Consider the following 27510-nt stretch of genomic DNA (forward strand, 5'->3'; position numbering starts at 1 on the left):
CAGGCAACAAGATCTGTGTGTTGTCAGAACTGCTGCCAGGTGTTTTGCCAGCACAGTGGTGCCATTCGCTGTCACTTTCACAGCCATGTCACCAAAACAACATAGTGTAAACCTAAGTCTATGACAGCATCAAACTGGAGTCATTTCTCCAGTTTTCTTTCCAGAGAAAGGAGGATGGGAAAAGCAGTGATTACTGATGGGTAAGCAATTTGAGAAGTTCATTTCCCTACTGGAAATACACACAATCTTCCCTAGAAAGAAAAAAGAAAAAAAAAAGTGAAAACAAAAAAAAAATCCATATATGGCTATCATAAAAAAATTCACTTCTTCATTTATTTTCCTCCTATCACAAAGTGCAGCTCATGAGAGATGGCACTTCCTTACCACACAAGAGAAGGAACAGCCTTCTCCATTAATCTCTTCCAGTGAGTCACCAGAAAAGCGAAGTGAATCACAGCACGCTTGGGTGCTGGTAACATGCACCAGGCAAGGCAGCAATTCCAGCACACGTTGGGAAGGTCTCCAATCCCTCTCAACAAGCTCTTGCTTGTGGCACCAAGCTTGCAAAAAATTCAAGAATCATCTGGACAACTCTCAGTCATACTGTCTGATTTTGGGTGGTCCTGCGTGAAGCCAGGAGTTGGACTTGAGGATCTTCGCAGGTCCCTCCCAGTTCAGGATATTCTATGATCCTACAATCCTTGCACGTGAAGATAATCATCACATCTCAGCATAGCCTCACCTGGCAGACACCAAGATAAAGCAACAAATCTCACTCAGGATGCCTTAGCTAGCAGAGGTACACTGTCTCACGAGTCACTGTAATATAAATCCTCCCATCAAGCTCACAATATCATCTGCAGCACCAGGCTTCTCAGGTTTCTCTGGATGAAGCACTATTTTAGCTCTATGTTTAGCACTTGGAAAGTAGCCAGAAGACTTCCATAACCACCACTGATTTGTTAATCCCTTAATGCACAGGCACTGTTTGTTACTTAGGATGTCAGGTTTCATCACCCCTCAGCACAGTGGTGATAGAACTTCTTGACATCAGACTACAAATATTATTGCAATGTCAATACTCCCAGGGAGGAAGCCAGGCTGAGTTAAAATGCGACTCTGGTATTGACAAGCTGGTTTGGCATTGCCGAGTTCAAACTGCCAGGATCACCTGGCAACTTCAAAAACAAGAGAATTGTTGCCAGGATCCTTTTTGAGTCCTTTGAGTCTTAGCCCAAGATCCACATGGTAACAGCTAAACACCTTCCAATGAGATGAAGCAAGAAAGTGTGGTTAAGTGGATTACACTCTTCCGGGAAAGTACTGGGAACAATGTGTACATATGCATGTGAGTGTGTGCAGAGACAAGTTTTCCTTGCTCTTCTTGCTCTTTTTGTCCATAGTTGGTGGAATCTGAAAATGAAGCATAAAGGCAAAAGGGCTGAGCCTCCTGTTAATTACTGTGGGTTATTTTGTTTGTTTGTTTGTTTGTTTTTTACTTCAGAAGATAGACCAGCAGAATGCCATGCTCGGCCATGGCAGGATGAAGCCAGGCCAAGGGCACATTGAGCAGAGCCTATCCCCAAATCCATGCGTGTCCCTGGCAGCTGCACACACACAGCCCATCTGGTTATCGATATCTCCAATGGAATCATCTCGGGGCTTCAGCTACCACCCGCCAGCACGGGGGTTGGGAGAAAGACAGAGGGAGTTAAAATTAAATTAGCAATTGATTAATACTTGAAGTCACTCAGTAGCTGTTGTTGAGTGTCATTTGGGGGCTTTAACCCTTCGGTGCTCCGTGCTCCATGCATCATAGGTGGCATTATCAACAAGGAAACTTGAAACTTGGGGCAATTTTTTAAAAGCTCACAATATGGTCAAAATGTGGATTTCAATAAAATTATGACTTACCAGAATTATTTTATTGACATTTCAGTAAGCACATAGCCTCCTTTTCAATTTTATTAACAGGAATATTTTGGAAACAGAACAAAAGGAAGATACCAGAGCAGTCTGTTTTTCAGACTCAGTGAAATGCAAAGAAAAAAAAAGAAAAAGAAAAAAAACTGACAAAAAAAGTTTTGGAGCAAAACTATTCCAAAATTTAGTGCTTGAAGTAAGAAGCAAAGTTCATGGAAAAAAAAACATTTAACATGCCAGGGAAGTAGAACAGTGCAACAGTGAAAAGATGCAGAGGAAAGGGAAAAAAAGAGGAACTCTTCTGATGGTTTAAATAGACAGCTCTTCACTGATTTCAGCAGAGCTGCCCCCTCTTTACAAAGAGTGCTGTGTTGTAGGGGATCCAGGGGACATATCAAACGGAAGGATTGTTTTCTTCCTACTGCTTGACATTCCTATATATAGATAGGTAAGCACAAGGAGCGATCAAAAGCCCAGCGGCACGTGGAGTAGACTTTGAAGGATGGATGCAAGCAAAAAGTGCCAGTTTTGAAGATGTCTGCTCTGCTTTCAGCGAGATCACAAATAAAAGCTGTGAGCCAGCACTGCACAAAACTACTCCCAAGGCTGTTCTTTTACTACAGCCTTCTCATTCAACAAGATAAAAGCAAATGTAAATGGGCAAGCAAGGCAAAATCCCAGAGCAAGGACACCGGCGACGCCACGGCCTCATACTGCATGGAGGTGCCCACGTGCCAGCACAGCATGTGTACTGCTGCTGCTGTGCCAGCAGAGACCCCCTGCCCACCCTCTGTGCACATCCAGATATTCTCCTCCTCAACACACACAGGGAGGCTAACAGAGAATTTACCATTCTTTTCTCTATAGCCAATTTTGAGGTAGCATTACTGCAGAAGGTGCATAGCAACAGAAGACTGAGTTCCATTACCAGGGAGTTCACAGCATTATGCTCTTCACCTTGTAAGAAATCCCTACTGAATTCAGGTGGGCAGACAATTACACAGAAACCAGAGATCAGAGCTTGAGGCCACATTAATACCTACTAGGAAATAAATAACCTACCTGAGAGAGAAGCTTGTTATCATCCTCCAGCAGTTTCACTTTTGTTTCAAGTTGTCTGATGTAGTTGGAAGATGAATCTTTAGGAAAAAAGAAAAGATGTATTTCAATTTCTTGTGTTAGAGGTAAGTGCTGTCACATGGCAAGGCATTTCTTCCCCCTGTGGAACACAAGTTTGGAAAAAAACTACTGACTACAAGCATGATGGGTAAGGAGGGGACTCCAGCAAAAGATTTTTTTTCCACTCAAGAGCTGAGATTTGGTAACAGCAGCTCCTTCTGTGAATCCATCAGTGCCATCAATCCGAGGGAAAGGGAAAAAAGGAAGGAGTCTCATAATTTTTCCCTCAAACAATTTCTGAGCTTTGAAAGATGCTCTCATTCATCTAAAATGCACCAAAATACTCAACGACAGAACAAGATGCCTCAACTCAGGTTCAGATAAACCAACCCCTTACACGCATGCTTTTTTTCCTTTCAAAACCAACTGATAAAATCCACAGAAATAAAATCTGTGCCAGAGTTCCCAGCACAGTAACAGGGTATGAGGCATACAGCCAGTCTCCAAGCTGAAGTATACACATCCTGAAACATACAGCAGAAATGCCTACCCATGAGACCTCTTTTTTTTCTAGTGGAACTATATGACAGAAACAGGAAAGCAAAGTACAGCACAACCCCACATAGTACAGCAATTTTTATCCTGAAGGAATTGAATGGCGAATTTACTCTGACAGTAAGACAGCAACATCAAGGAGGGCGACCTGGCACAGAAGATAACTTTCCAGAAAGATAACTTTTTGCATGGGGCTTACTGCTAACCAAAACATCTGCTTTTTGTTTGGAAATATGCTTTGAACCAATACACCTGCAAATTTTACAGATATTAAAGGAACTTAGGAGAAACCTTTTAGCCGTTTCCTTTAGAGCTTAACAGTTTGCACCAACTGCCTCCATCCACCTGTATGCCTGTAACATTTCTCCACTCACAATTTTGAGAGCGGAGGCTGTGAATTGTTACAGCAAGAGAATAAGAAGGAGGGAGTTTTTGCAGCTTTAGCATATGAAAAAGAAACCTGAACAATCTCTGCTAAAAGGGCTCTGTGAAATGGAATTATGCTTTCCTTCATTTCAATTATTACAGAATGGCTGCAAAAGCCACTATTCAGCCAAAGGACCTCACGCTGAGCATGAATCAGAGAGGAACAGAGTGTTACACAGCACAGGGCTGCTGCCGGCTCCATTCCGGACCAGCTTGCCATGGTCAGCAGGCACCCTCAGCTTCATCTCTGCACACAGAAACACGTGCACATCCACATGTGTAAGGTTTAGGCTCGCTCTGTGCCAAAAGGCTTATCTTCCTCTGTGCCAGCACCTGCCAGAAGCACTCAGTGCAAGCCTGAATGCACTTTCTTGGCCACTCTTTGGGCAGTTTTGCAGAAGAGCTAGCATGCAATCTACCACTAAGCACTGAGAGTGCTTTGACCAGTCAAGAGAAAAATTGGAATATGCTTGGAGAAGCTCTACCACAGACAAGAGCCAAACCACAAATAAAGGAACAGCGGGACCCATCAGAGTAAAGTGCCCAACTCAAGCACGCGCATTCTCAGAGGAAACATGTTCACGGCTTTGTTTTGATAATGCTTTGTACAAAACCAGGAAATCCAAATAAATCCTCATAAAAAAAGCATAAGACAACACCATAGGGAGCTGTGTAAGTTCAGTGAATGGCTTTAGTGGCCTAAAGATTCACAACAGCGTTGCCTTCAGCTGCAGAGATGGCAAGCTGTCTGCCCAACAGAAGCTCAACCACAAGAGGGGCCCACAGATCTCAGGAAAAGAGGGCAAACAAAGCAGGTTGTGTGATCGATCCACAGCATCTTCCCAACTGAGGTCTCATGCAAACAGTGCCAAGAATTTAGTCATGCATACAGAAATGCAGAATAAAATGCTGCAGATCTCTACTCTAGTCAGCAGGATTTCAGCACTAGCTTCAAGAACTTACTGAATTAGTAATAACCCAGTGCTCCATTAGGGTGATAGGGAATTTAAAATCCTTAAGGATCCTTCATGGAGCACAGTTTCACCCCTTTTGTACCCACAGCTCAGCCCAGTAATGCCCATTTGACTAAGCAGTGCCCAGAACAACCTCAAGCTCCATCAAAAGACTTGCTGAAACCCCACCTCTTCCATTTGTGTGCTTGATACAAAGCCTCCATCTGCAGATCTGGCCAGATAAGCTGTCCTCCTGAGCTATGCTCCAGCTTCACCAAGAAGCACGTGCAGCAGAGGTGAGCACCCCTATGCAGTGAATGCAGTGATGCCAATACATCAGCTCCTGATACTTATCTCAATATATTGGGGCATCCAGCTCCAAAGAAGGATTCAAAGTAGTGTCAAAAGACACCTTCTGGGATTCCAGAGACACGGACTGAGCACAGCCTATGTGTGCATACCTTGTACACACAGCAACACTTGCATAAACAAGTGCAAAAATGCTAGACAGTACTACAGACCTGTATGTGTTGCAGGTCACGTGCAGACACAGAAAAAAATCAGCCTGTAATAAGCCTTTCTCCTGCTTGCAGTTCAAGTCTGCTTCACAAGCAGCAGTGCCCCCACCGCTCCCCTGGTAATCTCTTTTCATTGCTTCATGTTTTGATTGTGCCACATATGGAACTCTATGCCACGCTGCGTATAAACAACAGCAATAACAGCAGCTTATGGGAACTACTTCTGAGCCCTCCTCCCCACCCTGTGCCCTCAAAGGGCAGAGAAGCTGAAGGAGGTCATTTTTGGCATCCCTACCCTCCAGCACAGGGATATATGTATATGGCTCAAAGTAAAGGCTCACACCCTGAGCTTCACTAGCAATGCTCTTCATGTGGTAGCTTTAGCATTGCTAACATCTATACAGAGTTAATGTTAAATGGTTGAATAGTGACACAGAAGCTGCTGTGCTTAGGTCTTGAGAGCTACAAGGAGTGACCAAGAGATTGGCCATAGCTGCCTAAGAAAAAGAAACAGTGAGAAAATTATTTTCAAATCCTTTGCAAAGAAAAAGCTATTCCTTGGACATGCTGGGGAGGCAATCTCTATACCTCCAGGAAGGAATGCACACCACAGTCACCATTAGCATTAAAAGCCTGCTCTGAGACTTGCTAGAACTCTTCACACAACACTGCTGAACCCCAAACCACATCTGATGTCAGTTAGAAAGCACATCACAGCAACATAAAATTTAAGTAGAAAAAAATCAACTTAGCTCTTTTGTCAGCAGGAGATGCTCCATGTCAGGCAAAGGCTGAGAAACAGTGCTCAGAACCACCACCACCCGCACTGTACGCTCGGAGACGAATAGTCTCCATCTTCTGGGCCTCCTTGAGCTGAGGTGGACACCAGACGAGCCCCCTGCATCTTGATCTCAGGTTTAAAGAATCCCATGACAGCAGGCAGTAACACTCCAGGCCGAGACTCTCCCACATTAGATCAAGAAACACATTCCCAGCATTTTTCTGCCTCTGACCTTCCTCTTATCAGTGAGTTTCCCCCCTTGCCTGCCCCCCTCACAGCCGTGGGGTGAGGATGGCCCCGTTGACCCACCCAAGAGAGGCAGCAGAGCTGGAATGTTGGCAGCTTGGACCCTCTCATTCCCATTATTAGGAATGATTAGGAAAATGAATGGTCTCAGCACTTTGTCAAAGCCTGCTGTCAGCCTTGAGGAATGCTGCACCTTCAGCCCAAGAGCTTTCACCCTGGCAACACGAGCCAGACCCCTGGCACACCCAACTGGCCCATCATCTCACAGAACAATACGGCACCCACTTTGAGTCCCCACACACCACCTGGTGCATCACCAGAGTCCTATTGTGTCCTACCCCATAATGCAGGGTAGGACACAGCTCTGTGAATGCATGGCACAATGAAGTACAGTATCAAGGATGGAAGTCAAAGACACGTGAGAAGAAGAACTCAGGAGTGTGTCTGGTCAGCTGTGATGGGATGACACCAGGACCAAAATGCTCTTCTTCTCACACTCCTCAAGGTCATGGGCTGCAGCTATACGAGCAACATTTGCCTTAGTTGACCAGATGGCACCAGACAGGATTTCCCCTCAAAACTTTATGTCTCCCGCCCACAACCCTTGCACAAAACAGACTGGCCACCACTCCTGGAGCACTTCGGGCAGCAGGAGGAGGCCAGGACTGGCCCCAGCACAGCACCTCTGCAGGCAGCCAGCAAGCAACACTGACAGAACTCACACCAAGAGTGCCATAATTAGGCAGCGCTCACTTACACAACGTAATTGCTTCAAGCCGAACTGTTCACAGAGCTGTAAAACCTGAAGTTCTGTTTCTTTAAAGAGCCTTTGAAGAACTAATTGGACATAGCTCCTCACATTATCTCCGTGAGAGGTAAGAGCACTGCATTCCAGCCCATGAAGGAGCATTACTGATATTACCCACCGCCCTCAAGATTTACCATCTTAAAAAATACACTCCATCTGGAATCCACTGTGATGCAATCTAGCTGAATAAGTTTTCTCCACGTAGACAAACCAATTAATACTCATTACAGCTCAATTAAGGCAAGACAAATCACTCTACCTTGTTTTAACTAAATGCCCTTTGATGGAGCAGGAACTGCCTGGCTCCTGAAGCTTTTTTAAAACAGAAATTAGAAACTGTTTCAACAATCAAAACAATCTCTCAGCCTGCAGAGCACAGAGCAGCGTCATTTTAAAAAACAGTCAGAAACACTGGAGCCTTTCTGATCCTCATTTGAGATTTCAGAGGAAGCTGTCTGAGGGGTAAGTAAGATGAATTATGCATTTATTTTGACAGTAACAAATGTTTTTATTTCTACTTATGTTATTTCTCAAAACCATGAGCATGCAGAGCAGAGGCTTGCATTGCAGCAACGGGTTGGGATCGAGCCACATCTATTTAAGCCCTTATACCAAAGCTTTTCTTACTTTAGCACTTGAACAGATGTAAGAAATGTAATGACTTAGTACAGTTCATAACAGAGATGCAAGAAAAGGTTAACGTCACACTCCTTGGAACAAGGATGCTCCAGAGCCCCCCAGCCACCTCAGTCACACACCCTGCTGGGGCAATGCAAAATGGCCTCCTGCTGCGATTCCTCCCCAGGAAACACATTCACAAGTAGGATTTACAAAAGCAAAGCACAGCTCTATTTGCTTTGTCACCATCCTGCCAACAAGACCCTTCCATCCCTCACCAAAAGCAGCGACCCCAAGGGGATTCTCCCAAAGCCAAGAAAGACATAGGAAGGAGAGATGTTCTGCCAGTCTTATACTTCACCACGACCTGCCTCATTCAGCCTCATGTGATGGGATGCTGGGTGTTCCTGCTTCCTCCCCTTCCACTAAAGATCATTCCATAGAAAGATCTTCACCTGTGCTCAATAAAACATTTCACTGTTTGTCAGCAGTTTTGTTATCACACCTCTACTCTTCAGCACAATATTTCAGATTCTTACTGCTCTGTTGGTTTTGCTTCTTGACACAGACAACCAGGCTGAAAAATGGGCCAGCGGCTACATCTTGTGAAAAAGGTGATTTATTAAGGCAATAGGGATTTCTTAGACCAGCTGGGAAGCAGATGAAACTCACATCTTTTTGTACCTTGTCACTACAGAAAACATTCAGAAGTGGACAAAATCATAACCCCTGATTCTTCCTAGGCAGCTCCCATCTTTCTGCTCTTACCATCAAAACCCACTGATAGAACCACAGAATCATGCAGGTTGGAAAAGAACATCTGACACAACCCATGGTGACACCTGTCTGAGTAAGACTGGTAAGATCTGACCTCGTATAGTTCAAGTAGAGGTGATATCTCAAGGTACTGAATAGGTATTAAAACACTATTCAAGACAATAGAGAAGTGCACCGTCAATTCCAAATAACTCAGAAATCCAGTCTCAGATTAACACGCTTTTTTTTTTAACTACACCACACCAGTGGCTGTGTGCTAACAACAAGGCTGTGCTAAGCACTGCTCAGGCAGGATGATGGGACATACGCCACTGGAGCTATTTAATTAACGTTTTCAAGCAAGTCTCTAGCTATGAGATCTGAAATTTTCCAAGATTCCAAGCTCCCAATTCAGTTACAGTTCATTAGGCCTGTCTGGGAGCTTAGCAGCCTCCAGCCAGTCTGTAGAAGTCCGATAAGGTCTCTCTGACTTCAGATGTCACTGTTCACTGCTGCAACTCCCAGCCATGACATCACCTTCCAGCACAGCACATCTGCCTACTGCCGCTGTCAACAGCAGCTCAAGAGCTCCTGATACCTTATCAGGATTTCATTAGGACGCAGCTGATAGGAAAGGAGGAGTGTGTGCCTGTGTGTGCCTGGCATGGCAGAGCAGCCAGGAGAGAGCTGTCTTGTCTCTTCAGAAAGTGCCTACCCATATCTCCTTTTTTGTCTGGTGACCTTTATGTTACAATCTTCACAGGGACCATCCTTCTATCACCTCAAAGCAGCACAGGAGCCACTGGAGAGCGCTTGCACCACACTACTAACCCATGCAAACCGTACAGCCTGCTTAGTGGGAAGGGGGAAATAAAGCAGCAAAGAGCGTATTATTGCTGTGTGAATTACATTTCTACACAAGAGAATGGTAGAACATTTTGTTGTCTTTCTATAGGAAAAAATGGCGGCAGTGATTCCCAAATTTCTCAGCAAAATCTTCTACCTGTTCCCACTGCCTGCATAGCCCAGCTCAGCCACAGCGATCAGCCACTATTGTTTGACCAGGCTTCCCAGGGAAACCTTTCTTTCTATCCTCCAGAGATTCTGAAGGCAAACAACCTAGCAAAAGATTAGTGTTTGCTTTGCAAGATGTGTTTTAATGCCTAATCGAGGACAAAACTCTGAAAACAATCAGCATCAGATCTATTTGAGGTTCAGCCTCAGACTGGGCTTTCAAGCAAAATTGGATGGACTATAATTAGATGCAAACCCAGTGCTAGAAATATTTGTGTCCAACACTCACGCAGCCAGACAGCTCTGACTGGTGTACGTGTAACAGAGGGAAGCTGATTTACACGAGCTGCAGCACGCTTGCCCTGTGCGTAGAAAAGCCTGCACTGTCAGATGCAGCAGGTGCTCCCTGGATCAGTCCCAGGTGCTGCAATACAGGCAGCACCCCCCACAGCTCTGTGACATTGGGCAGATTTCAAGTTTTGCTTGGCCTCTTTAAGACACTGTTTGCTGTCCAACCATGTGGATGGGCTCAACGGATGCATGAATATCAACAGAACAATTTCAACAGAACTGAAGAAAGTTCAAATTTTAGGTGGATCAGAGTGATTCTCCCTTGCAGAGTGTGGTACCAGCACTATTATGTCAGTGCTTACTAGCTGACAGGAAGGGAGACAACAAAGATGCAGAAGCTGTATGAACAGGGCAAGATCTGACTGACTACTGTAGGTGATGCCGTGCTCATGAAAACCTGCAAGTGAAAAACTGAAGAGAAGACAGCATAAGCAGCACAAGTAGACCAGAGGATCTTTGATTGTCCCATTCCTTAGTCAATACAGATTCAATCAAAAACATTCACTGCCCATGGTCAGGGCAATACTGAAACAGTGCAAGAACTGCTGCCACCAAATCCAGCAGAGTAAAGTCACAGCCTACTGACCAGTGCCAAAGTAGTGAATTAGGAGATCATCATAATCTTTGTTATCCAATACCTCTCTGCTATTGCTACAGATGGATAAGGGCTGATCTACCACAGTATGGCCCATGCAGGATCTTCCATAAGGGACTAATTTTAGATACTGAGAGCTAAATCCCCCAAACTAGACAGATCCATGTATGGCTTCTCATTGGTGCAACAGACATCGCTGATGTACAGAAGGGAATGGACAAATCTTTCCACTGACATAACCAGATCCTATGAGCTACTTGGACTGGACCCTTCCTTGGGGCAAGAGAGAGGTAAACAAAGTTGTATCAACAACATTCATTTGGGCTGGAAGTTCCTCACAGCTAATGGGATTCTGCAGCTTTAATGATTATGAAAAGGTTAAAATGACCTGCCAGGCACCCTGAGTTGTTTAAGCTTCTTTTCCTTCCTCGTGCTGCTTTAATCTTGGTAACTCAGTCACGTGACCCAGTTAAAAAAAGCCCCAAAGCCGATTAGTGGCTTCTACGACTCAAAACTACTGGCTATTAAGGACTCAAAACATTTGGGATGGTGTGACTGCTTTGGGAAGAGGAGTCCACTCCTTTTGGGTGCACCTCAACAGATGCTGCAGCCTCCATCCATCAACAAGATGATGAAAGGGAAGAATTCCTGACAGTAAGGATACACACTGTACTGATCTACACCAGTGTCAGACCAGTTGCTTAATTCTTCCCTCCCACATCCAAAACACAGTCTCTCCCATCTCACCTGGGCTACTCTCATAGTAGACCCTTCCCCTGTCCATACAGGCAACTAGCAACTAAAGGCTGACCCACCATACAATCAACGTACTATGCCCAAAGCCTCCACTGGACCTACAGTTTTGTGGCAGCACCCCTCAATTCCTCATGCATAGCAGTTCTGTGGAAAAGGATGTCGTGGACATTTGCAATTTGCAGCACGGACAAGAGTCCACATCATGCTCCAGTAAAAGCAGTATATGGAATAGCACTGTGATGCAGAAGCAAGAACCCATACAGGAACTGAGAAAATAATCCTCCATCATCAGTGCTGCTAAGGATCTTGAATACAGATTTGTGGCCACTTTTAGGCATCGTGCTTCAGGAGTCAGGCAGACTAGCTGGAAGGAATTTAGGGAAAAACAAGGAGGATGAGAGAGTGGAAAGCATAATCTAGCAGGAGAGCTCAAAGGAACACAGACTAGTTAGCCTGGAGAAGAAATGGCTGAACAAAGACATAGTAACGGATTCAAGTGTGTAAATGATCATCAAAAGAAGCAGCAAACAAATTGCACTCTGTGTTCATCCAGGAATAGCAAGCTCTCTAATAACAGGGATACAGGAAGGCTGGAAGAGATGGCCCTGGGTGGTTGAAACTGCCACTGATGATGGCTTTCATAAAGAAGTTACATAAACATCTGCTGGGAGCAGCGTAGGTACAGGTGGGTCTGCCCTGAAGCAAAGGGATGGGTTTGGTGACCCAACAGTGCTTCAGTTCTGTTCTCCATGAATATCCTGAATGCACTACATGTGAGAAAATCTATGGCTACTTCACTTAAATTCCAGAAAACAAATACCACAATTATTTAAAGACAAAAATGAAATCAGTAAGTCCTCAACTGGCACATGAGACCCAATAGTCTGAAACCATTTAAGCATTTTCATTTTCTATCTCCTGCAGAAATTCTCATCTAACTGCACAGTGGCTGACAAAGAAAGGTGAAAGAAGAACAGGTAAGCACATAGAGAACAAGTTCTGGCTTAGAACCCTAAGACACTAATAGGATACAGGGAATAAAAAGGTTCTATTGGAAACAGTTGGCTGCTTTAAAATACTGCTAAAGATTTCAGAGTTAGTTCTGCCAGAAAAGAGAGTTGTCATCTTTAGGAATTATCATTCCCAGCTTTTCCACAGAAATCAGTAATCCTAAATCACAGAAGGCCAACACGCACCAGGCTCAGTATGACTATAGCAACAACATATGGCCTCTTTCCCAAAGAGAGGGGCTCAATGAATGCAGGCGAGCTGAGGAATGCCAAGAACCCACGTTGGTTTGGAAACAGCCTCAGCAGCAGAACAGCCAAACCACGGTCAAGGTTTGCAGACACTGTGAGAAGGGAAGGGCCTGGAGAAGGCTATGAAGACAGTTGTGTCCACGTACACGAAAATGTTTCTCTCCAGATCTGAACTCAAACAAATGCACACAGATTTCCCCCCAGCATGGGGGACTGCTGTTGTTGCTCAAAACTTCAGCATATTTGACAAGCCCTTTGCTGAGTATTTTCAATTTTATGACAAACCTCTAGTCACAAATAGTTCAAAAGCCTGTGCAGAAGACACCAGGTTAATCCAAAGCCTTGTGAAACGGAAGTAGCTTTGCTTTGAAATTTTAGATTTGTTTGAATCCAGAAGTATTTTCTCCTGGACACATTAGCATTACTTCTCAGGTAAGAAGCCCTACCCAGTTTCAGATGGCTGCAAATTTATATTCAACACTGTGCACACAAATGGGCTGGTAGGCTTTATGCAGAAATTCCAACTGCCTTTGAAGGAATTCTGCTTAGAAAGCAATAGCACAAAGCAGTCCAGCTGCAGAAAGGCTCTCCTGAGTTTACAAAACTACTTCCTAAGCAACCTGCAGGGGAAAAAGACTGATTATAAGGCAAATTGATGTTTTTGTTGTAAATGTATACAAATACTTGCAAAGGTCTTTCTTTGTCAACACCAAGCTGAAACTTCTGCAGGCTCCGAAAACCGCATTTCTGATTGTAAATTTGCTCCCCCTTTTGCTTGGGAAGATTCTTCTGGACAATAAACTCAGCGAGCCTGGGAGAGGACTGCATAATTATCCGCTCCACACAATGGAAACCAGCCTCTCCAACACGGTCCTCAACTGTCAGGAATCCAAGCTGGGTGATAATTAAAGCTCAAAACTCCTCTTCTGCCGAGCAGAGAGAAATTAAACTTTAATTTCCAGTCCTCAGATACCCCCGTGATGCTCAAGGAGCCCCCCATTTAAAAAATCTCATGGATGCAAATGATGCCCTCTGCAGTACCAAGAGGAAAAGTTTAATTGGCAGAGAGAAAAACTAATGATTAGGTTAATGAAAAATAGGCTCTATTGACTCAGGCTGCTTGACTATTCCTGATGAGGGTAAACAGCCTTCCCTCCCCCTCCTTCCCCAGCCCCTTTTGTCTGCTGCATAGGACAAGGCTGAAAGCAGAAACTCGTTCAAAAAATGATGCCTTGGTGGGAAAAGGCTGGAGCGAGATCAAAGCGTCCCAGCCAGGGGCCCGGCAGCACAACCTCCATGTGCCCAGGAATTCAGCAACCCCCCCCCCCCCCTGCAAGTTGGCAGGATTGCCAGCTGCAGGCTGGGCTCAGGGATCCACCACTGAAGACGGAGGGTGAGAGCGACAGCCGAAAAAAAGCCAGGCAGTGTGAAACACTGCAAGAGCTAATTTAAAAAAAGAGAAAAAAACAAGCAAACAAGAGCAACAAAAACTGGGATCACAGTCGCTAGTTCAGAGGCCAGCTGAGGTCCGGCTCAGGGGTTAAGGAAGACCCATTGCAAGGCTTTCCCCAGGATTAGCAGTGCCAAAAATCTCTGCAATGCCCCAGGTCACGCTTGGGGTAGATAGGAGGAAACTTCTGCTCAATTGCCCAGCGCACACCTGGTTTCACAGCACCACCTGCTTCGGCCATGCTACCTGGGAAAAGACTTGGTTGGGAATTTTTTTTTTTTTTAACATAACATTTTTTCATGGTGAAATGCTGATTTATCAAGAGAGCATTTTTAATGAAAATGTATCCAATTTCATGCAATTTTTAGCTCAGGATGAACTTTCTATTAGAACCTCAGAGAAAGCCTAAAATAGCCACAAGCCTATGGCTTAAGGCAATCACTGGGGTACGTATAAATCCCTGCACACTAAGCTCTTCTTGAGTTGGGGATTGTGTGCACTGGTGTCAAAGACAAAAATTTTTATGGCCAACAACATGGAGCTTGGCTGCACTGCAGGAAGAAACCCTGCATCATTTCCTATTTGTCAGAAGTAACTACTGCTGTTAAGCCAGTGGCTCACACCAGGTAGATAAGGCACCAGTGTTCACCCTAGCTAGGTTTGGAATATGGGCACACTTTGCCACTAGCTGGCTTGATGTGCAGATCTCCCAGCGACAAAGAGCTTTTTGGGGGTCCCAGTGAGGAAGCTAATCTCTACTACAGGCCAGAGCACCAAGGGGACCCAGTGTTCTGCCAGCACTTATAAAGACTTTCAGAGCACAGGTTTCGCACTGCAGCTCAGAAGAGGAGAGACCACCAGAAATGCAAGTGGTGGCTTTGGGTACTTGCTGAGATAACCCTTCCCTCTTCCCATTGCACGGTTCCTCCTTTCCAGTCAGACTCAGAAAAAGAGAGACTCACACCGTTGTTCTGCCGACTGTAGTTAAACATTACATGCTCCAAATGCCTAGTGATTTAACTCAGTTTTGATAAACACAGTCCAGTGGCAGCATGACCATGGGAGGAAGGTGCATGTCTTCCATACACCTCTGAGGACTGAGCACAGCCAGGAAAAACAGCCACACATAAAAACTATGAAGTATTTACAGTTTCTCTACTGTGCAATCCTTCTGTGTCAAGCATAAAGAAGGCATAAATCTGACTCCTGCCAGCTTTCATCTGATATATAATTTAACAACAGTAATTGGGTCATGAAGGAGCCCCCTCTTGCCATCAAATCACACACCATTGCCTGTGTTCTTACACAGGTGTGGGGGAAAATCCTCTTCTTGGAAAGCACTGACACTCCTCTCCCTACCTGCAGTCATCTTCTGCCAGCACCTGCAGCCCTGCTGGAGGAGCTTGCAAAAGGAAATTAAACAGGAAAAGGGCCTGTCAAGTGCAATGTGTTGGCTATGCCGTGCTGGCGGATGGTTTGTCAGGGCCAGCTGGAAACAGCAGTAGGCCAGCCAAAAATATGCTGTAACCTAAAACTAAGCATAACAAGGATTCCAGATACCTGCACTGAACGACACGTGGCATAGTTTAAGAATCTGGATACAGCTAACGTATAATTAATGCCTGGAAAGAAAGGCTAGATAATACCTTAGACACTATGTTATTAAAGAAGTAGAAATAAGATAGAGGAGTAGATTAAAACATATCACTGGGCTGCACTGATGCAATGAGACAATAGAAATAACTGTTTTAAATCAGTTAATAGTATAACGTTAGTGCAATAAAAGTAGGAGCAATCATTTAGAAAGAGCAAGTCAATCCTCATATTTCTCTAATAACTGTGCTTTGCTATCATCCAGGCTACTGCTCTAACCCAGGGGTTTTCTGGAGTACACAACAAGGCCAGCCCTACCCAGCCACTGGTCTTGTCATCCACTCCACAAATGGCTCCAGTGGCCTCATCTTCTGGGAGGACGCTGAGCCATTCCACTGCAAGGGGAACATGAGCAGGGAGCATCTCATCCAACAGGTCCCTGGCTATTGGAGAAACTCATGTTCCTGGGAGAGCTGCACATTCACCTTGCCCAGGGCACTGTGGGCAGCCCAGGCATGAGTCCACCAGGGATAATAAAATCAATCCCAAAATTATCAGGCAATCAAAAGAGACTTTCTGATTCCACAAGCTAAACAAACACATGCTATGGCTTTGCAAAAGGACTGTGCAAAACTGTGCAAACATAAGGATACATTTCCCGGATAACGCATTCAAAAGTTAAACCATGCAACACAGTCAGCCTCCACTGTTATTCATTAACAGGTTTATTACTCTTGCTGAAGCCCTTTGGACTAAGCTGACCACTCCCTAAAGGTTGTTAAGGTGCACAGCTCTGGGTTGCCAAAAGCTGCCTCCATGGTTAGCTCCCAGCCCAGTTGCTCAAACTGCACAGATAACTGCAGGAGCCACTTCTGCGTATTCTGCTTTGAATGCATATTTGGTATCTTGGTTTTAAAGCACAAGTTCACAGGAATAAGTTGCAAGCACAGACCCCTGCTTGCTCTGCAGTGTCACATCCACGAGTCAATGAAAGAGCCCAGCATTCTGCGTATCCATAACACAGCAGAACAGGGACAAAGGGAAGGGATACATGAAGAGACGAAGACACAGGTATCTTCCTTCCTGGTAGAGATGTCAGCCTCAGTTTCTCCAAATCCAGTGCACAACAAAAGCCCCTGCCGTGCCAAGGGACCAATCTCAGAAATTACCTGTGTCCATGGAGGGCCTTTCCCTTTCAGATCCTCCCCAAAGCAGATTTTCCTCCTGCTCTTATTTAAACATGATCTGAGTAAGCAAGCCGCCATTACCTTCACAGAGAAACTATTCCATAACCTAACAGCTTTCACCTTGAGGAAACATTTCCCAATGACTTACTCCTTCAGCTAATTTCATCCCATTAATCCTAACTGTTTGTGCTCAATCCACCCCCACTTTTTCCCCACCCTTCCCATACTCATGCTCAGTTATTAGACCCCCACAGAGGCTGCTCACTCCCTGCCACCAGGAAGGCAAAGGCCTGATCCTGACACTGGCTCACAGTGGGCTCAGCCTTCACAGATGCATAAGGAAAGCCATGGAAGCTGTTTGGACAGCTGGATTTGTCCTCTCTTCCCCCAAGTGTACTCTAAACACAGTTATAAAGGAAAAGTCACCCCTGCCTTGTTGCACAACATGCTTTGCAGTGCCAATTTCCATCTCACAAGCACACTGCCTGCACAGCACTATTTGTGTTGACCAACAGGAATTTAATCAACTAACAATAATATACGGGGTAATACTCAATTGTTTGAATCCGCCAGTCAGATGAAAGGATTTACAAAGGCTGGATTTAACTCCCAGCCCTGGCAGCTTTCCCACAGTCTCACTCTAATCTACTGAGCTAGAGAGAATATGTGAAAACTCCAAAATCTGTGTTTTCCTGCAGGGCGCGTTAAATTCAAGTCTCTCAACTACAGATCTGTACTTTTGTCATGTCCCCTGCTCAGCCACCTGCTCTACCTAACCCTAAGTGAGCATTACACCACAGCAAAGCACACTCAGAGACAGCCAGCTTACGCAATCACTAATTCCATAAGCATTACAATGTCTTTAGTGACAAAAAGGCTAAACAGAGCTCAGAACGACAGCAGCCAATTCACTGCACAGAACTGCACTGAAGAAACTGATGTTGCTTGGGAAAGCCCATGAGCTGCACCATTGCTGGTTCAGCAGTTACCACCCCCTCAGCAGGTTAGAGAATGTCTTACAACACCGCAAACCATTGACAGGTTTGTGTTTGCTTACTTTGGAGAAGAGAAGCCTTATTACACAAAAACAGTAAAATACTCCTAGATGTTTTCACTAGTAGCCCTGCAATCCAGGGCCAGAGGAGGGCAAGTGCTCACCGCTCTGGGAGCCAAGCAATTCGGCTGGAAGAGAGACAAGCATGGGGGCAATCCATGACAAATGAGCTAGTGCTGGATATAGGAGGAAGCAAGGAAGCAACTCCAGCCCACATCACTATGTTCCTGCATCCCTTCCAAGCACAGACTGTCCCACCGCTGGGTTGCCCGTTAGCCCATTCCTCTAGCAACCTGGCACTGCTGGTCAGGACTCCAGGGCAGAGGGCCTTTGGCCACAGCCTGAAGGCCATTTTACTTCTGCTCACCACACAGCTTTAGAAGCACTTAGGGTAGGGGAGGACTGGAGCAGTGGCACGGCTCCCCCATCCAGCCAGCCTCTGATTTTGCAGACCAGTGCCTCGGAGGGACCATAGCAGAATGAAGAGAAGAAAAACATAAAATGTGTTGAAGCTCTCAAGCAAGGAGAGCATGAAGTAAAAAACACCAGGATTAACCAGCAGTAAAGACAGACCATACTACTTTCCACAGGTCAGTTGCAATATTTGACTTGTTCACAGCCCAGACAGATCCCTGTCAGCTGTTGCAGTGTAGCACTTAATAAAAGACACCTCGGGAGGTTCAGTCAATATATCCACAATGGGACAGTCTTGGAGGGACTGCCAACATGGATGCCCCACCCCCCCCCCGGTAGGAAGTGAACATGCACAAGTTAATTTCCAAAGACTCAGCTTCATGGTCAGCCATGGTTTGTGGCAAGAACACAAGAACAAAGTAGGGACAGCAATTTCCTGTGTTGGAAGTAAGTTTGGGCAGAGATTTGACAGCTTTAAACCCCCAGGCTTAGGTCTTCCATTTGACAGACCACAGTCTTCTGCCCCAGGAAGCATCCACCCCCAAACACTCATTAAAAAAAAAAAAAAAAAAACAAAACCACAAAGGAAACATCTCTAAGCATGCAGATGTTTAGATGGGCAATACTTGAAGATGCTCTTCTAGATGAACCCCTTCCCAGACCCATTCACCGCTTCTGACATCCTGAGGAGGTATCAGAGCTGCAGACTTGGGAGTTGAACGGACCACAAGAAGTGAAGAAACAAACACACACAACACCAAGAGGCACAGCAGGTCCCTCCCTCCCCCTGCAATCTGCACTAATCTCCTCCAACGTCTGTGCTGCAGAAGATAATTTAGAGGCAATGGCATGCTCCCTAACACATTGCCTCTCTCACACAGCAATTAAATGTACATCATTGTCTGGCTGTCCCGTATCCTTGGGGCAGGCAGGATTGTCATCATCTTAAAGTCATGATTTACAGAGGTAATAATCATGGCACCAGCCTCATTACATGCCAACTTTCAGGAAATTAGGTGATAGATATTATTCATTAACTTGCCACATGATACCCATATCCATCCATCTGTTACAGCTGAGCTAACATTTTGGTTCAGAGCATGCAAGCTAATAGCTTCTTTAGGAAGGAAGGAGGCATTGTCCTGAAAAGTGATGGGAGAGAACAGGAGGATTGCAACTGTATAAAATCTGCTTACCAAAGGGAAAAAAAAAAAAAAAAAAAAAAAAGAAGAAAGATGTCAGAGCTTGAAAGCTTTGTGAGCAACAGAAGGATGCTCAGGCCAACACCGTCCAAATCAGAGTAATACACAGTGCTCAAAAATGGCATGCACAAGTCAAAAACTTAGTTCCTGGTGGGCTCAGTCCAAAAAGGTGAATATGAAACAAAGTGGATTAACACTATTTTGGGGTGCTCTAGCAGGTTGCTTCATGACAGTGAGCTGCTTAGAGCCCTTGAAGGAGCCCTCCGCACTTTGCCCATAGAACTTGCTGGAGTCCAGCTGTCCTAACACCATTAGAGCCTAGGGATACTCCAGCCATCCTCAGCAGCTTCCAGGAACCCAGAGCAGCCTTTGGCAGCCTAAGGACTGTGAAAAGAGGAGAATGCTGAACACCTGCCTCTCGATCAAGTGCTGGGACAGAAACTCCCCAAAGTACATAGGAGAACAGTCACAGAGAAGATGAAGGCCTCCAGAGCTTATCCTGCTCTTCACCTAGGCTCCAGTTTTGCCTCACTGAGATGGGCATCTTTTAAGAACTTAATTCCAGGATGAGTCACTGCCAAAAAGGGGGAATAAAAAGGATTCCTGTGAAGTATTTTTCATTATTTTCTTTTCAGAGACGGCTGTGTTCTTAGGAAAAGAAACCAGAGGGCAAATGCTGAGACCTCAGAGGCACAACCCTACATTGCACAGACATCTACTCTCAAGTATTAGTCATCCTTAGGCAAATAATACAAATGGTTTCCCAGCAATTGTTTTGCCAGAAAGAAGAGAAAAGTGAGTGTGGATGGTGCTGCTATTGCCAGTGCCAGCCTTTGATATGACAACACTACAAGACTCTGAAGGAGGCTCTCCAGCAATGCAGAAAGTTTGTGCCCATCAAGCTACATCATGCCCAGAGGCCAAATTTATCTTCTCTAACCCTATTCGACCCTTTTAACAAATGCTTTCTCAAGCAGAACACATTAACAAGTACCATAAAAATAAAAGGGTTTCTCATTCCTCCCTCAAATGCAAGGAAGTGCTGTTGTCAGCCACAGGAAACACCAGAGCTGGCTGGGATCTTGTAGCTGGGAAACTGCTGCAAAAGAAGTGGCAGAAGAGCAAGGGACTGGGAGGAGGGGACAGAAAGCAGACTGGGAGCTTGGAAGCCTACTGTACCTACAGGCTTGCTGCTAACCATGGGCCAATGGGATGTGTGGCTAGGCACAGGGAGTCAGCACCCACCCTGGAACTGCCCAGCACAAGGGCAGCCAAAGTCTCCAATGCAAGCAGTGCCCAGCACTCCAGCTCCAAACTGGAGCTGATGATCCCCTCCCCAGCTCAGGGCATTCGGATGAGCAGAATCAAAAGCACAGCATGTGACAGTGCAGAAGCACTTCAGGAGAGGTATTTGCATCCCAACTGTGCAAGGTAAGAAAACTGCCAGCACAGCAGCATTAACAAGTCTGCTGCTGCCAATGTACTTCACAGCACTTACTGAACAGCTTGGTAACCTGAGGAATGATTAAAAGCGAAGTGAAAAGGAACTGTGCTTGGAGTCCATATGCTATGCTGGCCAATTACATATTAGGAGACCTCACCACAGCCTCAGGCTCCTTATCCTTCTCAGACAATGGTTTGATTTCTGGCTGGTCCTGTGTGGAGCCAGGAGTTGGACTTGATGATCCTTCCAACTCAGAATATTCTACAATTCTCTTACCCCAACCCCTTCACTTCAGGCACCAGGTCATCTCCTCCTCACTGCTCCTGGGATCACGGGGTGGGAACTGGGCTTGAGTTGGCATAATTGTGCTGCACCAGCTGTCCTATGCCAGGAGAGGTGCAGCTCTGGCTCTGTAGCACACACTGGTGATGTGGGGGACATACTGCCCAAGCTGCACAACCAGACAGAGACAACACATACTCCTCAGCATTAACACTTGTTTCCAACTGTTCTCCAAGGAAGACAAGGCTCTCTACAACACTAAAGGGTTAAGATTCATTCTGCAGCATTGCTCATGACATCTGTAGCACATGATACTGTTATTAGCATTTCAGGGATGTAATTATTGCATAATTCCAGGATTCACATCAACAGATCTGTGTTCCTTCAGGACTCAGCCGTATTTGCCTAGGGCAACAAGATGGTAGAGAAAGCAAAATGTTCAGCAGGCAGAAAGGGATGACAATATGAACACAGACTAGATATGAAGACACTTAGGCTAGAAACTAGGAAAAGGAGGCAGGAGACTTACGAACAGCCTTTCAGCACAAACAGTAAGGACAAATGGGCAGTGAGACCCTGACATGGGCTGCTCAGAGAGCTGTGGGTGCCCATCCCTGGAGGCATTCAAGGCCAGGTTGGATGGGGCCATGGGCAATCTGATCTCGTGGGTGCCAGCCAGCCAGCCCAAAACAGAGTGCTGGAACTGGATGATCTTTAAGGTCCCTTCCAACCCAAGTCATTCCATGAAAGTGCTGAATTGATTTCAAAATGATCCCACCTGGGACAGAAAGCACAGGCCCTCCCAAACAAAATACCCTCCAGTATCAATGTATTTTGTACACAGAGCCTGCTGCCACACGACATGCACACAGGCCTGGCATCACAAAGTAAGGCATAATTAGAAGTAGATTCCACCCAAATTAACTTGCAAATAGAGACGCAGGAGTGAATTCAGCCCCAGCTTAATTCTACTAAGGTCACTGAAATTACCTCAGAGATTAATGTGACCAACTTGAATATGTGTCTCATAGCCATCAAAGGAGCTGTGCACTTGCAAAGGGCATAACAGGTCTCTTGGATCTGCCAACCGTGAGCCGGGCACGTTCAGGATGAAGGCAACGGACAGAAGTCCCTCTTGGTTCAGATGCCCTTTAGCACTTCAACCGCTGCTTCTGCAGAGTTTTTGGACCAGGAAAAAACTGACTTTCAGCTTTTCTCCAAAGTAACACAAGCAACATGCTCTCCTTCAGGTCACTGCTGCAGCACTGGGAGGCCCTTGGGAGCATGAGCTTTCAGACAGATTAGTACAGCTTCACTGGGGAGGGAAGGACAACAGACGCCACTTAGCAGACTGCAAGCAGAACTCATCCCTGAACTGAATTTTCTTCACAGTCTCACAGTCCCTTGATCAGACAAGTCAGCTCCAATGTAATGAAGTGCAAACACTTTTGCTCCCACTAATTAGTTTTAATTAAGACACTGGATAAAGGGTAAGGATGTCTTTTTTTCCTTTTTGCTTTTACTCTGATTGTCTTCATTTTTATAGAGGATCTTAAATATTCAGATGCCTGAACCACAGCTTCAATGACAATATCTCAGGTAAACAAAATAATGGAGTATTTTATAAATATTGTCAAGTTTGCATGTAATTATCAGCACATTAAGGTCCTGCATACCCACCTGATGGATTTATGATCACCAAGAGAGCAAGGAGGCCTTCCTCATACAAAGCTCTAGAAAAATTTAGGGAGTTTATCACAGTTACTGCGTCACCATTGGCTTTTTAAACACTTTTTGTGTATTATAATGAATGGTTATCAGAGTGATGCACAGCTATAATCAATTGTCTGTGCTTCTGCCCATTAAGGACACTATCAAGGGCAAGAAAGCACAAATAAAAAATAGAAAATGCAATGCTCTGTCCTCTTCCCTTTCAGCCCTGGTGCCATGGGTCAGGCCGTTATTCCTGAGCACAAACTGTTCCCTTTCAATGCAGTTCCCCCCCCTTCTGCCAGATGACCCTGAGGCTGTGCTGGGTGGATTGCTCTGGGGGCCATGGGGCAGCCCTGCCATCCTCAGTACTCCCAGGCACCCGACTCGCTGCTCTAATTTTGGTGCTGACAGCCTTGAGAGCATCTGGGGAAGATGTCTGCTGTGCAGACGCCAGCAGCCAGTGGCAGAGCCCCAGCAAAGCAGCAGAAACCCCCCCCCAAGAGGTGCACAAAGGGCAGTGCCACGGGGACCCAGCAAAAAGCTGCAAATCAGCACCTCCAACACCACCGCCTGCCAGATCCTTGGAGCGTGCAGAGCTCATCCTGAATCCCTTTCTTTGGAGAACAGGGAGCTGCTCAGATTGATGCATTCCCAAATCCCTGATTCACTCTCTGCCTCTTTCCTGGAGAGGAAGAGCTACAGTCATCCCTAAATGCCAAAGATAACACAATTGAGAAAGGGATGCCATATCACACACCAAACTACTGGAGAAAATCCCACTTTATCTCAACAAGACAATTTTCCCTTCCTAGCTCTGGCAGAAGAAAGGCCAACCCCACCTAGCTGCAATTGTTTAACCCAGCTGCAGTATCTAAAGCAACGTCTACCTGGTAAAAAGGCATAGGGCAAATACTTCATGCCTGGTTCACTGTCTGTAACGTGATGTAGTGCTTGGAAGCCAAAAAAATAAGGACAATGGCAGTTATGAGCCAGATCGGGGGAGTATTACTTTGGAAAAACAGCCCCTTGGGAAGATGATACACATCAGAGGGGCAGTTTAACATGAGTGCTGGGAGATGGGCAGGATGAGCAGGTTAGACTTTTCCACCTCTGTATATAGGTGTGGTGCCACAGCAAGACTTCCCTCCTTCTTGTCTTCACAACACCACAGCTGCACTTGCTGTATTGCCTCCTGAACGCATTTCATGCACATCTATGTGGTCACCCAGGCTCAACAAGTCAGCTTGAAAACATCAGTTTGAAAATCCCTAGAGCCTGACATTTAATCCCAATAGGCTGAACCCACCAGCTCCTGCACAGGTAATGTTGCAAAAGGAAAGTTCATGCTTTTTGTTCCTGTGAGGAAGAACGTTCAATAACATTGACACTCATTTAAAAAAAAAAAAAAAAAAAAAAGACTTTTTGCAAGGCTAGACAAAAAAATACCACTGTCCTGGGAAACATCTTTCCCACTAGTTTCTCCTTAAGGATTCAGTTTAGGCTTGTGGGAACTTAACACATTAGAAACTCGCCCATAATTTGCATGCCCCAAACAGCAGGAAGATATGAGATCTGGTATTACTGAGATTTCTTTCCTTTGGCAAAACATATTCCAGAACATTTACTTGCAGAAAAGTTCACACATCATTACAACTAAACAGCATGCCTAGTGAGTGAAGACAGGGCACAAGATGACACATTACCCTGTGGTTTTATTATACTAGCTCTGCTTCCTTACCTCATTTGCAAAATTAGGGCTGGTCATAATCCTTCCATCAGTCTTTCCTGAAAATTAGGAAGAGGCTGAACCAGATTTTCCAATTAAAAAAATCTTCCCACAGTTTCAGAGATGTGAAGACAGACTTGCCAAGTATTTCATCTGAAGGAGCTTTCTGAAGTACCAACCCAGAACCTGAATGCCAAAACATTCCTTTGCAAGCATGCCCCAGGAGCATACATGGCCCAAGTGATCCCCACACCCTATGCCCAGAGTACCAGTTGAGAAGGAACACAGGCCAGAGGACACATGAAATTAAAGATCTTTAAAAGCTACACATCACCCACTGCAGCTAGGACTCTACAACTCAAAAGTGCCATTTGGTGATGCTCAGTGAAGCCACCTCCGCCAGAGAGCTCATGGTTCAGTTAAACCTTGCTATCCACATTTCACAGATGGGAACTACGATATGGAAGAGCTAACTGACTTGCCTAAGGTTACACAAGAAGCCTGCTGTCAACCAAGTCCAACAAGGCCCAATCCAGCACGTTAACCACATTCTTTCATGTGGTGACCAGTCTGAGGCTTGCAAGTTGTTGCTATTTTGCAATACAAAGCCACATCAAGCCCCTCCTCAGCAGATGCCCACAGCAGCCCACAGTGACAGAACCAGTGACCAAGTCTTACACAATGGCTGTGAAGAGTTTGGAGGTCAGTGCACCTATTTCCCCCACTGCTAGTGAAGCAGCCCCTCAGCCCCAGACTTCCCCTTGCCCCCAGTGCTGCAGTCACTGCCTCCCAGGCCTTACCTGCTGGCTGCAAACAGGCAGGCAGCTGTTGCCATAACACAAGTTACCAAGGAAATAGAACGATATGTCATCAATATCAAGCGCAGGGTGTGCACAGATAAACCAGCTAATTTCATTTTGGCTGAGGCCACTCCTTTTGTTCTCCAGGACCCATAACCCACCAGTGAACAAGTGACGGGTTTCTGTGGCTTTACACCTTACCATATGCGCAAAGCAGAGGCACAGAAAGACTTCTGGCCCACAGAGCTTCCTCATTCCTGCAGTCCAGCATTGCAGGCTGCCCGGAGGGACTGCAGTCTGTGTAGTCGAGGTTTTCCAGACCTAAGAGAACAAAGCCCTGAGCAACATGCTCTAATTCTGTGGCCAAGCCTCCTTCAAGCAGCAGGTTTCACTAGACACCTCCTGAGGTCCTTTCTAGTCTGAATTACTTACTGGCCTTTCCTGAACATTGCTCTGCCTTCCAGTTTTCCCTCACCATCATCACCATAAGGCAGCAGCACAGGCAGAACTAGAGCATCTCAGTCTTTTTTTTTTTTTTTTTTTTTAAACCACCCCTATGGGCAGCACATCCTTCCCGTGCTGCAGCTCTGAGCACACATAGATGTCATAACGCACGCTCACAGCTCCTAACTCTGCACAAAACAGCAAAACTTGAAATACAAAGGCAGGTTCTGTAAAGTCTTGTCAAGAGAAATAAGCCCAAGTTATTCATAGAAATGGGGCTGAGTGCAATCGGCCCAGAGTTAGAGAACGAAGACCAGAACCTCACTCTTAACACTGGAGTTACTCAAACAAAGCTCCACCCAATCTATGATTCTCAAACATCAGGCTAGGAATATTCCCAAATCCACAGCCAATAGGAAATTCCAATATTAACTTAAAAAATGAAATTCAAATATTTGATGGAAATTTTTTAAATGATCAAAACATACGATGCAATTGAGTCAGTAAAAAGAGGGCAGAGTTATAAGTTAAAGAAAGAACTGAAAATAGTCGATCTGCAAAGCTCGCTCTCTGCTCTAGGATATTATCCCACACTCCTACTCTATTTTACATGTATTTGCCTGGAGCTGTGGGCAGGAAAGACTCCTCCCAGCAGCACCTACCATACACTGAATTCCCCTACCTGCTGCTCTGAATTCTCTGCAAGTTGGATGGTTTTACTGACCTTGCAGGAAAGAGAGGGTTTTCCCCCCGCTTTTTGTTAAACAAAGTTTTAAAAACAAGCTATCTGAGCGCTCACATTCTTCCAAACAAATTCACACGCACCTTAAAGTCAGGAAAGGGAAATAACCTGACTTGTGAAACAGGCTGGGATTTACTTTATTTTAATTATTAAAAAATGAGAGTGTTAATTTCAGAGCCTTCAATAATTGAGTTTAATTACCCAAGAGACAAAACCGTCAGGCTGAAAGCTGTAAAATATATATAAACAAAACAAGACATATCAGCAGCAGGCAGAATGACTGAATCTATTACCACATTGCCAAATAAATGCCACACTACAGAGCCCTGGCACGGCTGAAGGTAATAAAAGTGACACCGAGCGTTTTGGGAGGGAACAATGCAAGCAGTCCCACATTCAGTTAGAAGCAGGTGACAGCATCCTTTCTCCCACTCAATTGTGCGTATTCCCATTTTTAAAGATGCAGCCCCTCATCTCCTCCAGATCCTTTGTGCAGCACACAATGCTCCCTGCACAGATGGCAGTGACTTGCCAGGCAAACCGCTCTGGCTAATTGTTCGTCCCGGCCACGAGCAGCGGGAACGGTGGGAGAGCGCGTGGAACAGCGGGCCTCACAGCCACAAATCATCCCACAGTGGGCATCTGCCCCTGAGAGCTGAGGGCTCCTCTCTCACAGCTCTCTACACAGCACGCAGGGGCAAGGAAAGCTTGAAAAAAAAGATAGAAGCCTGCCCTAAAAAGGCTCGTACACCAAAAAGGGTGGAATGAGTCGTGACAGTGA

General features: G+C 45.4%; 1 protein-coding gene across 1 annotated transcript in view; it reads right to left on the minus strand.

Moving 5' to 3' along the window:
• CCDC85C (coiled-coil domain containing 85C) overlaps positions 1 to 27510 on the minus strand; it is a 101202-nt gene that overhangs the window by 36056 nt on the left and 37636 nt on the right. The window contains exon 2 of the mRNA XM_042890046.1: positions 2986 to 3062. Within this exon, the coding sequence (XP_042745980.1) occupies positions 2986 to 3062 (77 nt within the window). The remainder of the gene's footprint in view (positions 1 to 2985; positions 3063 to 27510) is intronic.

Source organism: Lagopus leucura, unplaced genomic scaffold (assembly GCF_019238085.1).
Source record: "Lagopus leucura isolate 7727_CA_CO unplaced genomic scaffold, USGS_WTPT01 Super-Scaffold_1, whole genome shotgun sequence".
NCBI classification, from domain to species: Eukaryota; Metazoa; Chordata; class Aves; order Galliformes; family Phasianidae; genus Lagopus; species Lagopus leucura.